Below are 13,810 nucleotides of genomic sequence, written 5' to 3'. Positions count from 1 at the left end.
TTGGAGGCAGATTGTCCCTCCTTTTACCATGTTATTTCCATTTCCTTTTATTTGTGTAGTCATTGTTAAGCCACATCAACATATTTTATTATCTTTATAAAAAATAATATAAAATATTGACGTGACTTAACCGTGATCGCACAATGTAGGAATGAATGAGAAAAGCATGGTAATGGGAGGGCAGACAATCTGCCTCCTTATCAATTACCAAAATCCTTGGACAAATACTTATGATTGTAGATGACACCAGCACGATTATGGTCAATTCAAATCCATTTATATTGTGGAGAAGGATCCTCGCCGGATCCTTTTTCTGGAATCCTGGGATTCCGTGATCGTGATCGTTCATCGTATATCGTGTGATAAAAAATCATTTTAAAATTGACCGCACGATATACGATGAAGGGTCATTATCATGGAATCCCTAGGATCCACAGAAAAAAAAGATCCAACGATGATCCTTCTTCTTATATTGTGATGCTTTCAAGTTCGATTATCGTGTTGTGTCTAAGATCGTCACACCGTAAATGCGCTACGATTATTTTAAACCGTTAATAATAGTTCACTTCATTCATATAAAAATCAATCTCTTTTTAGTTACTAAAAGTGATCATCACGTTCTTTTTTGTTCTCTTACACTCATTTCTTTAATTATAGTATTAAAATTAGAGTAGTGAAAGGATAACTAAAATGAGATTTTTATCCAACCGGTTCGAAACCTTCTCATTTTCTTAAATTATTATAGTAGTTTTGAAGTTTTTCCCTTTTCCTAATAATAATAAAATTAAAAAATAAAAGTGTGAAATCACTATTATTTGCTTATGGTCACGTTGACTTGTTCTAATTGCATCCGAGTCCATTGGATTGGGCTTGGCCCATTAAGCTGTACAATTCAGGGCCCAGTCCGGGTCGCCGGACAATCAGAAGGCTGGATTTTCCGAGTACATTAGCAGCCGAGGGTTTTGGGGTTTACATCTTTCCACACCATCTTCGCCACTGCCTGTCTCGGTTCCGATCAATGCAGTGAACCACGAAATGATTTAGTTCAGATTTAGGGTTTTGCTCCAATGAATTGAATCCTGCAGCTTTCAGCGTACGTATCTCTCTTCAATGTATTTTACTCGTATACGTATTTTGTAATTCGATTTTCGTTTGTTTGGCTGCTGAGAAAATGCTGTGAATTCATATGTCGTAGCGTTTCTGACGAACTGGAATTCAATTCATATGTCTGTTTGTGTGTCTGCTGCTGTTTGTTCTTGGGAAAAATGTAAGTATTGGCTGCGACTCATATGAACAGACATTTTCGATATGATTTTTTAAATTTAAGTTGGGGCTTTGGGTTTTTTTTTCAATCTGCATTAGCTAATCGGAGCGAGCGGCTTTTGAGATGCTTATCGATTGCTGTTTTGTTTTGCATTGAGATTTTCAGGGTTGTAAATATGGATAGTGAAGATCCCAACTTTATATGTGCGTTTGTACTTGCATGTATAGATTTATATGCCATTTCTATGCTAGATTAAAATGTTTTGTTTCGTCTCTGGGGAAATGGATTTACTGGTTGTGAACAGAGCAATTAATGGCTCTTACCTGATGAATTAGATTTAAATTTCTTTCATTTTCAAAGTGCAGAAATGGCATCAGATCAGTACTTCGGGGTTATGAATTCGTTAACTGGCCATATTTGATCTGTGTGTGTCACTGTTTTGTGTTATTATATGCATTGAACTTGATTCGTTTACGGAGTTACGTTAGATAAATAAATGTGGAGGCTTAAGAGATTTCCCCTTTCTTTTTGGTGAATTTAGTATATTCAGTACCTGTGGTGTGGTTAGTAGATTGCGTCCTGGGTAAAATACTGCAGCAATGCAGAATCTGCACCGTGTTATTTCTCGTCTTTCCTCAACTTCACTTGGCACGAGTACAGCAAAGTTTCTGAGAGAGAAAAGCAAACTGACGTTGGGAAGCACTGGTGTGCTTCCGTTGAAGAATGGTATTGAATCTTGTCAGTTTATCACTCCCCGATTCTTTTCTTTCAGCTCTGGAGGTGATGGTGAAAATGTTGGTAAAGACGAGTGGGATAAATCCCCGTCTGGGACATTCAGCAATAATGCATCAGATGATTTGGGGTGGGATAAACCACCGCCTGGAACATTTAGCAATAATGCATCAGATGATTTGGGGTGGGATACTGCATCATCGTGGTCGACTGGATTGACCAAGGAGCATTTTGATGGGGAGGTTGTAGGCCGACGGACAAGTGGGCCCGACCCATCTCAATCATCAGTGGTATCTGGTTTGCAAGAAATTGAGGATAGGATAAGGGAACTGGAAGAAGAGAACAAGAAAAGCAAAAAGTTTGTGGATGGGTGGGGAGAAAGATTGCGGGAGATAAGTGTGCTTCTGAAGCAAGTGCGTGAGCCTGGTGCCAGAGGGTCTTATCTCAAGGACTCAGAGAAGGCTGAGATGTATAAGAAGCACAAGGAAAACCCTGAGGTTTATACTGTTGAGAGGCTGGCTAAGGATTACAGGATTATGAGGCAGAGAGTGCATGCTATTCTTTGGCTCAAAGAGATTGAGGAGGAGGAGGAGAAAAAGCTTGGTCGTCCTTTAGATGATTCTGTTGAGCTCCTGCTTGACACCTGCCCAGAGTAAGATATCAATTCACAAGCATTACTTCTATTATATACAAAGGGTCCTGTAGTTCTAATAATTTTGTAATGATATCAATTATTCTGTGCATACTTCATACTGATGGTATAGGTTTCCTGCTGCGTTAATTGTAGTCGTAAATTTATAAGCTTAGTGGTGCTTGGCTGATCTAATAGCCAGATTGTTTTTCTCATAGTGCATAACTCCTTTCCTCTTTTCAGATTTTTTAATTCTCATGACCGCGAATTCCATGTGGCATCCCTTCCCTACAAACCTGATTTCAAGGTTATGCCAGAGGGTTGGGACGGTACCACCAGAGATTTGGATGAAGTTCATTATGAAATCTCGAAGAAAGAAGATGAAATGCTCTATCAAGAGTTTGTCCAGAGAATGAACTTCAACAAAATGAAAGTAAGTTCCATAATCCTGACTTTTCCATGAGAAAAGAAAGCAATCCAACATTAATAATAAAGAAAAAAGCATAATTCCGTACTACAAAGTATTACTGCTATATATGGTGTTACTTTTACGTATGCTCATTATTATTAGCTTTTCTTTCTCTTTGTTCATTTTTTTTATCTTTAAGGATGAATCATTGGAGACTACATATGTTTTTGCATCATACTTTTCTTTTTCCCACTGAAGTGGCATCAATAGTTATTGTATTTCTCCTCTACATACCTCTTTATACGAACAACTGATGGACTTTACAGTGTACAAGCAAACTGATTAGGGGAGTATTAAGTGGGTTTCTATAAGACAAGGTGATAGCAAGTCTTAACTGGGGATGTGGGTTGACAAATTTGGTGACTGAAATTAAGTGCCGTATCCAATTGTGGTGTATGTAGAATTTTGATGTCTTCGCTATGGAATTGTTTGTGGTTCCAATTTCTGGTTCTTAGAACTTATGAGTTGAAACTTAGTGTGATATCTATTATCAAGTTGTATTAACGCATCGGGTAAAAGGGGTTTTGTCTATCCATCCATGCTCCAAGGATAATAAAAAGGGAAGTACTTTCATTGAAAAGGAAGAGATAGTTTCTTTGTCATTAAAGAATGGCCAGTATATTGGGTGGCTCAAGGCTTGTTTTCTGTCTATGCTCTGCCCATTGCGCTGCACATTGACTATTCAGTTTTGTGATTAATACCATTAGTATTGTCTGTCAATGCTTTTGTTATTCGTTTAAATGACGGTTTCACTTGTGTGCAGATGAAAGGAGAGGTCTTCTGCCACAAGCATAGTCGTCGTCGGACTTCAGACGGGTGGAACTTCACCGTTGAAAAACTCGGACCCAGAGGAAAGCGTGGAGGTGGCGGTGGCTGGAAGTTTGTCAGCCAGCCAGATGGTTCAAGCCGACCGCTGAATGAAACGGAGAAAATGTACGTGAAGCGAGAAACACCCCGCCGCCGACGCAAGATCCTTCCGTGACAATGAAGTTGTTTTGTTATTTGAGTTAGCTGTTGTTATCAAGCATGTTTGTAGTTGGTGCAAATCTTGTGTGGGTCTGGTTAGGTGGTGATAAGCATGTCACCTAGTTTGGCCGTTGTATCTTTTTGCTTAGGATTCTATGCTTCGCTATTTAATTGCCTTCACCAGCCCTGTTTCTTTCTCAGTAGTCAATGCAACTGTTTCACTAATAACCACGGAACATTTTGTACTGGTTTGGTAGTTTGGTACTAGGGTGCATTTATAAAAAGTGGGTATAAAAAAAAGTTGAGCTCAAAAAAGTGTTTGGTAAACATTTAAAAACAACTTATTTTAACAGTTTTGGGTGAAAAAAAGTTGAAAACGTGAAGCAGCAAAAATAAGCTTATTTTCACAGCACAGCAGAAACAGTTTTTTTTTAAAGTACAGCAATACCAAACCAGCCATTTATCTTTGGATGAATATGACTCAAATAAATTCATTCATCCATTATTGCGTACGTTAATGGAAAAACATGACAAGAAAATAAGGCCCTGTTTAGTGTCAAGGATTTGGTTCAATTTGTGTAACATAGAAAAAATGAATGTCAATTTTTAGATGCTGTTTAGTTGAAGGTCGAAGGTAGATTACTTATAGAGGAAAATTCTCCCTTCAATCTCCTGAAAAAGGGTATGATTGCTAAGTTTTTTTTCTATGATTAATCTATCTTGTGCATTCGACTTAGATGATATTTGGAAGTTCACTTTCATTTCTTCTCTAATACAAATTAAATCTAGCGAGTTATTTGCGAGACTAAACATTGAATGAGGGAAAAAACATACTTCTACATGTGATTCGATATTCTAGTTAATTGAATGTTGATTTCATCTATACATTCCGGGTTTGAAACACTTCATTTCTTCTAATTTATTATAGTTTCGTCTCTTAAAATCAACTAACTTTTGGTTTAATATTAATTTTCTTTTGGTTTAAAATCAACTAACTCTTGGTTTATATTAATTATTTACTATTAATTTGATATTTAACTGCTAATCACTTGTCTATGCCACTCTATATTCTATAATATTTCTCATAATTTGAATTGACAATTTATTAATTTATCAGCCGAAGATCGTGCTGTAAAATTTCAAAGATAAAATGTTTAATCGCAAAAAATATAAAGAAAAATAAAATCTTTATGAGGAAAAAAAAAGGAAAATTAATGAAAAAGATTTGAAAACTTTGAGTTTTAGCGATAATGATAAAATAAAGGGTAAAATGAATAATACCAAGTTTGACTTTTTAGTGTAAAAATATGATTTTTGATTAAAATAAACAGCACCGTGGACTTTTCGTTACAACTTAATAAAAAAAAAAAAAAAAAGGTTAGAGACTTCTTTTTCTTTGCTTTTGCAAATATTTGTTATTTTCCGAGCTGTTCTTCTGTAGAGAGAGAAAAAAGGACCAACAAAACAAGCACCCAAAAAGAAAAGAAAAGAAAAAACAAACAGCATGGTCGTTGTAGAGCAACAGCCATGAACAACAAGAGCAATCAGAGCTTCGACAGAGAAGAAAATCACTCCAAGAAAGAAAGCGCAATCTCAACCCCCGAATCCAGATTCAACCAAACCCTCAGAAATGTTCAAGGGTATTTTTTTTCTGAGTATTTTTATGAATTTCTTGATGATTTTTGCTTATGATTTTCCTCCGATTTGAAAACCCATTTGCAAGAAGCTTCCTTTTGAAGATTAAAATTGAACTGAAACAATTAGGATGCAGTTTCTCACTCGTTAATGGCTCTAATCCATTGCATTGGAGATTAGAATTGGCCCCAATATGTAAAAAGAATAGCTTTTGAATTTTGATTTCTCAAATTCTGAACGTGGGTTTTGTTCATTTCGATGTTTTCGATGCGAAATCGGTGAGAAAATTAGTGTGACTGGAGATCTCTGTGCTCAAATTGGAAAATGCAGGAAAACTGAAGTGACCTTTTGAATTTAGAGTGAATATGTGGTTCACGTTTTTTATCTGGTTCTTAACTTTCTTTTGCTTAGTTCATTCAGCTGGCGATTTTGTTATGCATTAACCTCAAGTTAATATCATTTAGCTGAAATTTAGCGACGCTAGATTCAGTTTTTACTTAATTTTTTTTCAAAAGACTAGCAAGCATGTACCTTAGACTACTTAGATTGAACCAATACTGCCATGGTTCAGTGTGTAAGATAGTCTGATTTGTTATATGATTTAAACTTATAATTGTAGTCCCAATCTTGATAAGATTCAGATTGCATTAGATTGTTCGAGCCTTCTGACAAAACGACTCCTTTCCGTTGTTGCGTTATATAATGTTCTATCATATACCTTTGGATTTTTAGCAGTTTGATCAAAGTTTAATGTTCGTGTCAACGGTTATGATATACTTGGGTTATGTTTAGTTTAAGGTTGCAAACTGAAGCAACCTATGTCTCTTCTGGAACCTTGTCCACAATTCTTTAGATTCGTTTTGTACTTCAGTTGCTAAATGTTGTTCTAAATAAGATCTATTGTTTATAATTATATGTTCAAATATCTAATTATTTTTCCTTTGATCATATTGTCCTGATACCTAGGTTGCTCAAAGGTCGTAGTATTCCTGGTAAAGTGTTACTGACTAGGAGGTCAAACCTGCTGGATCCTTCAAAATTACAAGTGCCCTCTCCAAATTATGGAAGGAGCTTATCATTCAATGATGCTCAAACAAGTGATCGCAGAGCCTTGGAGGTTTATTTTTATCTCCTTTTTGTCTAATGAGCTTGAAAAGTAAATCATTAAAGCCATTTGCAGCTGTAGTTGGTTAATTGAAAATGTAACTACTGGTACTGTTACTTCTAAAATAGGAAGACAACGAGGTTCTAGGCAACCCCAGCAATAATGAAAATTCAAATAAGTTAACATCATCAACCTCGAATGTTGACAATATTTCTAGAGGAGCTCAAAAATCTGCCATGGGAGCTAGAGCTACTGATTCTGCAAGAGTTATGAAGTTCACAAAGGTTCTTTCAGAGACAACAGTGATATTAGGTACTTAAGGACTATTTCTCTTGAAATTTCCCCTCCCCCGCATTTCTTCTCCCCTTCCTCTATATTGATCAAAGTGCGACTATGTAAAGCTAAAGTGTTTTCTTTTCCGAGCCACCTAGAATACTTGTTAGAATCTGTTGTTCTTATTAAATTATTATTTTTTTATTATGAAAAACCAAAGTGTTTTCTGATACGGTAGAAGCACAGAAAGAAACATAGTGACAAGCTATCAACTTGAAAATTGAAATACATTAATAGAAGATCTCTAGAGACCCTGAACTAGCTCCTAGGAACTCATGCAATGTCTAATAGCATCTCAATTGAAATTGCAAAACATTTAAATGAAACGGACTAGAAACAGCTGCATGCCAAAGAGAGTCCGGAAGGGAGACATAAGACTTATTGGCAATTGGTCCATATAGACATGGAAAATGTGCACACAAAGGAGATTCCCCTCTATCCACCAGTGCTCCCAAAACCTGATCCGTTCCCTGTTCTTCACAACTATCATAAGGAGAGAAATAAATGTCACCCTGGGGTTTTGTTTGTTGCTTTTTAGCTTCAAAATTTTGTGTAGTCCTTTCATCATTTAGTGGGCATCCTCATGATTTGAAATCTAAACTTTCACACATGTCATTGTTGCTGGTATGATCAAGCATTGTAGCCTAGGTCACTCTTTTGATAAATCTGTTACCTCCCCAAGTTTCGTTTTTGCACTAATTGAACTTTGATTCTTCATTTCCTTTCAAATTGAATCTTGATTGTTTATGTAGAAAAGTTGCGTGAGTTGGCTTGGAGTGGCGTACCACCATATATGCGGCCCGACGTATGGAGGCTTCTTTTGGTAAGCTCTATGCTTCAATACTTTTATTAAAAGCACTATGACGTTTTTTGGATTTGTTATCCAATGTACTCTAATAATTAACCACAGATATTTAACCATTTTAGATGCTGCAAATATAGATTTATTGCCCGCTCGCTGTTAGAGGAGAGAGAAGTTGTGGGTGGGTTAGCCTAGTACTGTGTATGGCTTAAATTTGCATATAGTATATTGTATAATAGGTTTGTGAAAGGCTTGATTGAAATTGCTTCCAAAGCTGCCTAAAGTGGAATCAGGCAGAAGCCATTGGTTTTCTGTTCACCTTGTGAGAGGGAGCATTTATGACATTGAAGTGGCTACGTTCTCTCCTTGTGCCCAAGTACATTTATTTACCCGGCCTTTTCTTCTATATGTTTTGTTCACTGCAAGTTTAAAACTGTTGCTGCCTTTAGCTGGTCATAGGTGCCTAGTTCATTCATTCAGTGTTGTCCAATGTGCATCCCATGCTTTGTACCTAAGATTTTAAGGAAAACTAACGAAAAGTCCTAAAAAACTTTAGTTTTAATGAAAAAGGACAAATAAAGGTGTAAGTGAATAGTACTAGGAAAGGTAAAAATGTGGTTTTTCGTTAAAAGTGAACAGTACCGGGAGTGTGTCGTTAAAACTCCCAAGATTTTATGCTTGTGTTACTGTGTTATTAAGCTTTTCATTCCACTTTTTTTTCTTGTAAGTGGAGTGGAAGTCCTAAAGCATGCACTTGAAGATACCATCACCTTATAAAAGGGGCTCGTTTATTTGCCTTTCTGATAACCTGGATTGCGTTTATCATGTAAAAATTGTGGCTTGTTTGAAATTAAAATATGAACTGACAACAGGGATATGCACCATCTAATTCAGATAGAAGGGAGGGAGTTCTAAGAAGGAAGCGCCTTGAGTATCTTGACTGTGCTTCTCAGTACTATGATATTCCGGATACTGAGCGTTCAGATGATGAGATAAACATGCTTCGTCAGGTGTTTAAATGTTAAATAACTGCCAACTTTCTTAGTGTTAATACCTTGTTCCTGGTTTTGACAGTTACCTTTGTTGACCTTGTTAGATTGCTGTTGATTGCCCAAGAACTGTGCCAGATGTATCTTTCTTTCAGCAGGAGCAAGTCCAGAAATCCTTGGAGCGCATCCTTTATACCTGGTTAAATACTGTATCTTATATTATGGTCGTTATTGGCTTGTTTTTTACATCAAATGCTCTCATGCAAACTAATACTGATTGTTCTAAGTTGCATCTATTGGACCCGTTCGTTCGTGAAAACAAAAGTGTAAAATTTGCTAGGTTTATTGATCTGGGAATTCCAGACCAATTGTCTTAAGTTGTGGGGTTCATCAGAAAGGCTTTGGTTTATTAGACACTTGCTGCTTTTGTTGTAGCTAACAATATGGAACAGTGATGTGATTTTGTCCGTAAACTATCCTACTGTTTAGTGCCATGCATCAGTCTCAAAAACCAGCCCATGTCTATACCAATAATGCTTTAACAGCTCTAAGCTTAGAGGCTTTTATTACCAGTCAGACTTGAAAACATTTGGCATTGCCCTATTGGTTTTACCAAAGTAGTTCTTGCTCTAAACTGTTTGGGATAGCGGTGTCGATTTGATAGTGACTTGTTTAAGTTCATATGTACATGTTCTCTACAATAACCTGGTAGGTTTGGTGTTCTTAACATTGTGCATTAAGAGGGCTGGCATGGGCATGAATCTGAAATTGTAATTGTCACTTAACTATACATCTTTAGCTACACCTCTACTGATATTTAGTCATGTTGATCAGAATGATTCAAGTGTCCACGTTCATTTCATGGTATTTTGATGGTAGCTCTCTATTGAGATTTGGACCATGCAGGGAGAAATAGTGAGTAGTGATAAAGCTCTTCAATATCATAACTCGCCTCATTTTGTGAAACTTGTTTTCTAGTTGTTTCCTCTAACTGAGAAGTTTAGACTATCAAATGCAGATAACAATTCATGGTACCTTAATTAAGTGAATTGTTTCTGTTTTATTTTCTAAGCTGTTGTTGGATTCCAACAGTTTAGCTTTGAAAAAAGGGAAAAACCGTCTAGATATGAAGTATGATTCAAGATGCCATCATTTTATTTTATTTTTTAATTATTTAATTCTTATGATTATTAGTTATATCTTCTTAAGGTACTTCTCCTTGTCTCTTTCAGGGCAATTCGACATCCTGCAAGTGGATATGTTCAGGGAATAAATGATCTTGTTACTCCCTTTCTAGTTGTTTTCTTGTCAGAATACTTAGACGGGAGTGTGGATAATTGGTTGATCTCCGATCTGTCTCCTGATAAAATATCTAATGTAGAGGCTGACTGCTATTGGTGCCTATCAAATTTACTTGAAGGTATGCAAGATCATTACACTTTTGCTCAGCCAGGAATCCAGAGGCTTGTGTTTAAACTAAAGGAATTGGTCAGGCGGATTGATGGTAACCCCCACTTTTTTGCTTCTGTTTTCTTATTCTTGCGGTCTTTTCCCTTGATGAACTGAATCATATATGTGCATCGTGCTTAAAGTGAATTAATTTTTGCTAGAATCATTTTGATATTTCTTCTCTGGCATAATTTTCAATATGGAAGTCTGTTTGCTTTTCTTTATGCATATTTGGACTTGCGTATAGCAACCAAGAGATGCATACTGGCGTAGCTTGCAATCTCCATCTGATGCAATAAAATGTTGTTGCACGTTTGTACATCATATTGTAGTGAAGGGTTGTTAAATATGAGTCGTTAAAATAATATTTTCTATGTAGTTGGTTTTGTTGAAGTAATGACCAACTTTTTCTTGTATACTCTACAAAGTTCCATGTAAGATCTTCAGAAAATGGCAATATACCTCATGCTCTGGGATGCAACAAACATGTCAAAGTTCAGCTATCATCTTTCTTGTGTATATTTATTAGTTTTCTTTCTTCTGCATTAGAACCTGTATCTAGACACGTGGAGGAGCAAGGACTCGAATTTCTTCAATTTGCTTTTCGGTGGTTCAACTGTCTTCTAATACGCGAGGTTTGCTCCTACAGATCTCTTCTATGTACTTGATGTGTGTTTCCTCTGTTTTTGTCCCGGACAATGCGAACCTACTGTCAATTTATTGCAAAGCTAATGGATTTTTCTCTTTCTTTCTCCTTTTTAGATTCCTTTCAATCTTATTTCCCGTCTGTGGGATACATACCTAGCCGAAGGAGATGCATTGCCGGATTTCCTTGTGTATATATTTGCCAGTTTTCTTTTAACGGTAAGATAGAATCTGTTTCCTTTGCAACGATATAGTTTTCTTGGTTACTTGTTTGGATGTATTAGCTGTGAGCCTGTGGTAAGGAAATGTCCGTAGTGATTTATTAGTCCACTAACAACATCTCTCCTCATTTGGTCACTGTTGGGGGGTGGGCAGGCTACCATGTTTGATAGCTTTGCTTATGGAAACAAATCACTGTTTGAGTGCATGGTCAACTGGCCATGGTGGTTTTTCTTTTTGACTTTTGAAATTGTTTTCTGGAGTTTGAAAAAAGTAAAAATGATTTTATTGGCGATAAAAATCCATGTCATCAACAATCATAAGAAAGAAAGAAAACTTAAGCGGGTGTATTTAGTAAATTGGGATTCAATTAGAATGACCCTATTTGTTACAGTGTTACTATATTCTTGTGCTCGAGTCAATTTGACAGCAGATAATCTGAAAGACTATTTTCTGTGTTCTTTGTTTATGTTTTCAGCTTAAATTGTTCTAGGTTTTCTTTCGTAACAGAGTTGAAGTCAATAACTTGAAATCCTCTATGAATATACAGTGGTCAGAGGAGCTTCAGAAGCTTGATTTCCAAGAGTTGGTTATGTTTCTTCAACACCTTCCAACCCATAACTGGACTCACCAAGAACTCGAGATGGTGCTGTCAAGAGCTTTCATGTGGCACAGTATGTTCAAAAGCTCTCCTAGACACTTGGCCAGCTAAACACAAATTTGTAATATTCACCCATCTATCGACGACTCTGGATTTTTCTTTTATCCATAGTTTTCGGTTTCTTTGTTCTTTACAATTGTTTTCTTCTATGGTGGAGGTCCTTGCCCATATTATGTATCTGGTGTCTGTAGTATTTGTATTTGGAAGCATTTCTTGTAGATTTTCCTTTGAGCAATGGAGGAGAAGGAAAAATGACTTGACTTTGCATGATTTTGTTTCATTGAACGGAGCTGAAGAAATTGGCAATCCATTTTATAGTTGTTCATAAATGTTGATTTTCAAGTCCTTGCGGACTGGTTGTGTGGTTTTTCTCTTGGCTACTTTAGGTCCAAAGGTGCCCGGGCTCGTTTGGGAGTGATTTTGGAAGGTCTGGGATCACTTCTGGGAAGAAGCATCTCTCATTTGCTTATGGATAAAATTGCTTAAAGTGATTTTTATGGAGAAGCACCATAAGTGATTTTGACCGTCCTAGTGTGGTTTTTCGTTATATCCTTTTTTCCATCCAAAAGAGTCGATTGGAAGCTTGAGGTGGCACCTAATTCCGCCATAATCTGGAGGCCAGAGTCTCTAGAACCTCAATGTGTTGTCTTAAAGGAGTTACGTGAAAGTAAATTAGAATGTCAAGTGGTGTAAGAGTTATGTTTCAAACATGAGGGAGTTTCGTGAAAACACGATAAACCTGAGAAGGTTTAAGGTAATTTAGGGTAATTAACCCTTAGCAAGCTTTTCATGAGTAAATCATAGTATTTAAGGTAATTTAGGGAATAAACGATTGAAATTAAATGGCTTGAAAGGTGCATCTCACTCACTTCCAACTCTACAGTAATTAACTTTATTTTTCTAGGTCGTTTACTTTGTGCGCGCATGCACCGTTTCAAGGCTATGGATGATAATTTAAAGAAAAATGTTAAACACACTACACATTTAATTACCAGCTCACCTTTGACACTTGGTTAGTTTTTTTATATTTGATGGATTCCAAATTGAAAAATTTATGGAGAAAATTAGGTAAAGTTTAAACCTCCGGTATACAAATCAAGGAAATATGTAGTTGCCAGAATATATGAGGTTAATTACACTAACATTTTATGAGATTTAACGAATTTTCACAAAATTTCCTTACGTTTGAGACATTAAACTAACACACTCATGTTTTAATTCTCTTTCATATAACCCATTGAGTCAAAATTTGCTTATAAACTTAATAATTTACCTTTATTAATGATTTGAAACTAATAAAAGAAGCTTTATAATTCTTTATAATTATATAAAAATATTATAAAACATTAAACACTTAAAAAAAGGACAATACGACAACAATCGCAACATCAACCCGAGGGTTTCGATATTGTAATTTTAATTCTGCTTTTGATTCCTCGGGATTTTCCCAGGACGATGAAGCATTGAATTATTGCTCTACTTTTTCATTTGAGTGGACACAATGCCAAATATTTCATAATCATAAATTGCAATCGTCTTTGTTTGTGAAAATTGAATTTCGAATTCAATTTAATAAGGGTGTGCTATCCACACATCTATTTTTACTTTTTACACACATTTTGTTGATTTATATCCCTTGATCTTCTTCAATTCATCCGATCCAACGGCCGAAAATTAAAAAGATATGTGAGAAGTAAAAAGAGGTGTGTGAATATCACACCCTTTAATAAAATCTACACAGAACACGTAGAGGCACCAATTCCATCTCCTGGTTGGACATGACGGAGCCGATAGAAACCAAATTAATAGGCTTTGGCAAGAAAAACAACTATGTCGTCTCTCCTTTGATTTTTAATTTTTGTTTTTTTAATATATAATGTTTTGTTATAAACTTTATAGTTTAAGTGTGA

General features: G+C 36.0%; 2 protein-coding genes across 3 annotated transcripts; both read left to right on the top strand.

Moving 5' to 3' along the window:
• The first annotated feature begins 906 nt into the window (after window positions 1-906).
• Window positions 907-4,290, top strand: LOC114824032 (protein GAMETE CELL DEFECTIVE 1, mitochondrial-like). The gene is made up of 4 exons (XM_029100232.2): window positions 907-1,093; window positions 1,806-2,648; window positions 2,871-3,060; window positions 3,860-4,290. The coding sequence occupies exons 2-4, from the start codon at window positions 1,864-1,866 to the stop codon at window positions 4,076-4,078; spliced, it is 1,194 nt and encodes a 397-aa protein (XP_028956065.1). The 5' UTR covers window positions 907-1,093; window positions 1,806-1,863; the 3' UTR covers window positions 4,079-4,290.
• A 1,187-nt stretch (window positions 4,291-5,477) lies between these two features.
• LOC114824031 (uncharacterized) lies at window positions 5,478-12,229 on the top strand. Of its 2 annotated transcripts, none has more exons than XM_029100230.2 (10): window positions 5,478-5,702; window positions 6,664-6,814; window positions 6,931-7,114; window positions 7,888-7,958; window positions 8,810-8,947; window positions 9,034-9,125; window positions 10,159-10,430; window positions 10,925-11,010; window positions 11,138-11,239; window positions 11,790-12,229. In XM_029100230.2, the coding sequence occupies exons 1-10, from the start codon at window positions 5,590-5,592 to the stop codon at window positions 11,949-11,951; spliced, it is 1,371 nt and encodes a 456-aa protein (XP_028956063.2). In that variant the 5' UTR covers window positions 5,478-5,589; the 3' UTR covers window positions 11,952-12,229. The 2 variants fall into 2 exon arrangements, with proteins under 2 accessions (XP_028956063.2, XP_028956064.2); XM_029100231.2 differs by having other exon boundaries at window positions 11,718-12,229.
• The last annotated feature ends 1,581 nt before the right edge of the window (window positions 12,230-13,810 follow it).

The sequence above is a fragment of the Malus domestica genome, chromosome 03, assembly GCF_042453785.1.
Source record: "Malus domestica chromosome 03, GDT2T_hap1".
NCBI lineage: Eukaryota > Viridiplantae > Streptophyta > Magnoliopsida > Rosales > Rosaceae > Malus > Malus domestica.
This window is presented reverse-complemented; position numbering and strand designations above follow the sequence as displayed.

What these genes read in the sequence shown, in the direction of transcription:
- LOC114824031 (XM_029100230.2), top strand. Translation starts at nt 5,590, where the DNA reads ATGAACAACAAGAGCAATCAGAGCTTCGACAGAGAAGAAAATCACTCC. An exon ending in ATTGGTCAGGCGGATTGATG is followed by an intron (nt 10,431 to 10,924) that starts GTAACCCCCACT and finishes CTTCTGCATTAG; the next exon opens with AACCTGTATCTAGACACGTG. An exon ending in TTGCCAGTTTTCTTTTAACG is followed by an intron (nt 11,240 to 11,789) that starts GTAAGATAGAAT and finishes ATGAATATACAG; the next exon opens with TGGTCAGAGGAGCTTCAGAA.
- LOC114824032 (XM_029100232.2), top strand. Translation starts at nt 1,864, where the DNA reads ATGCAGAATCTGCACCGTGTTATTTCTCGTCTTTCCTCAACTTCACTT. An exon ending in CTGCTTGACACCTGCCCAGA is followed by an intron (nt 2,649 to 2,870) that starts GTAAGATATCAA and finishes TCCTCTTTTCAG; the next exon opens with ATTTTTTAATTCTCATGACC. An exon ending in TGAACTTCAACAAAATGAAA is followed by an intron (nt 3,061 to 3,859) that starts GTAAGTTCCATA and finishes ACTTGTGTGCAG; the next exon opens with ATGAAAGGAGAGGTCTTCTG.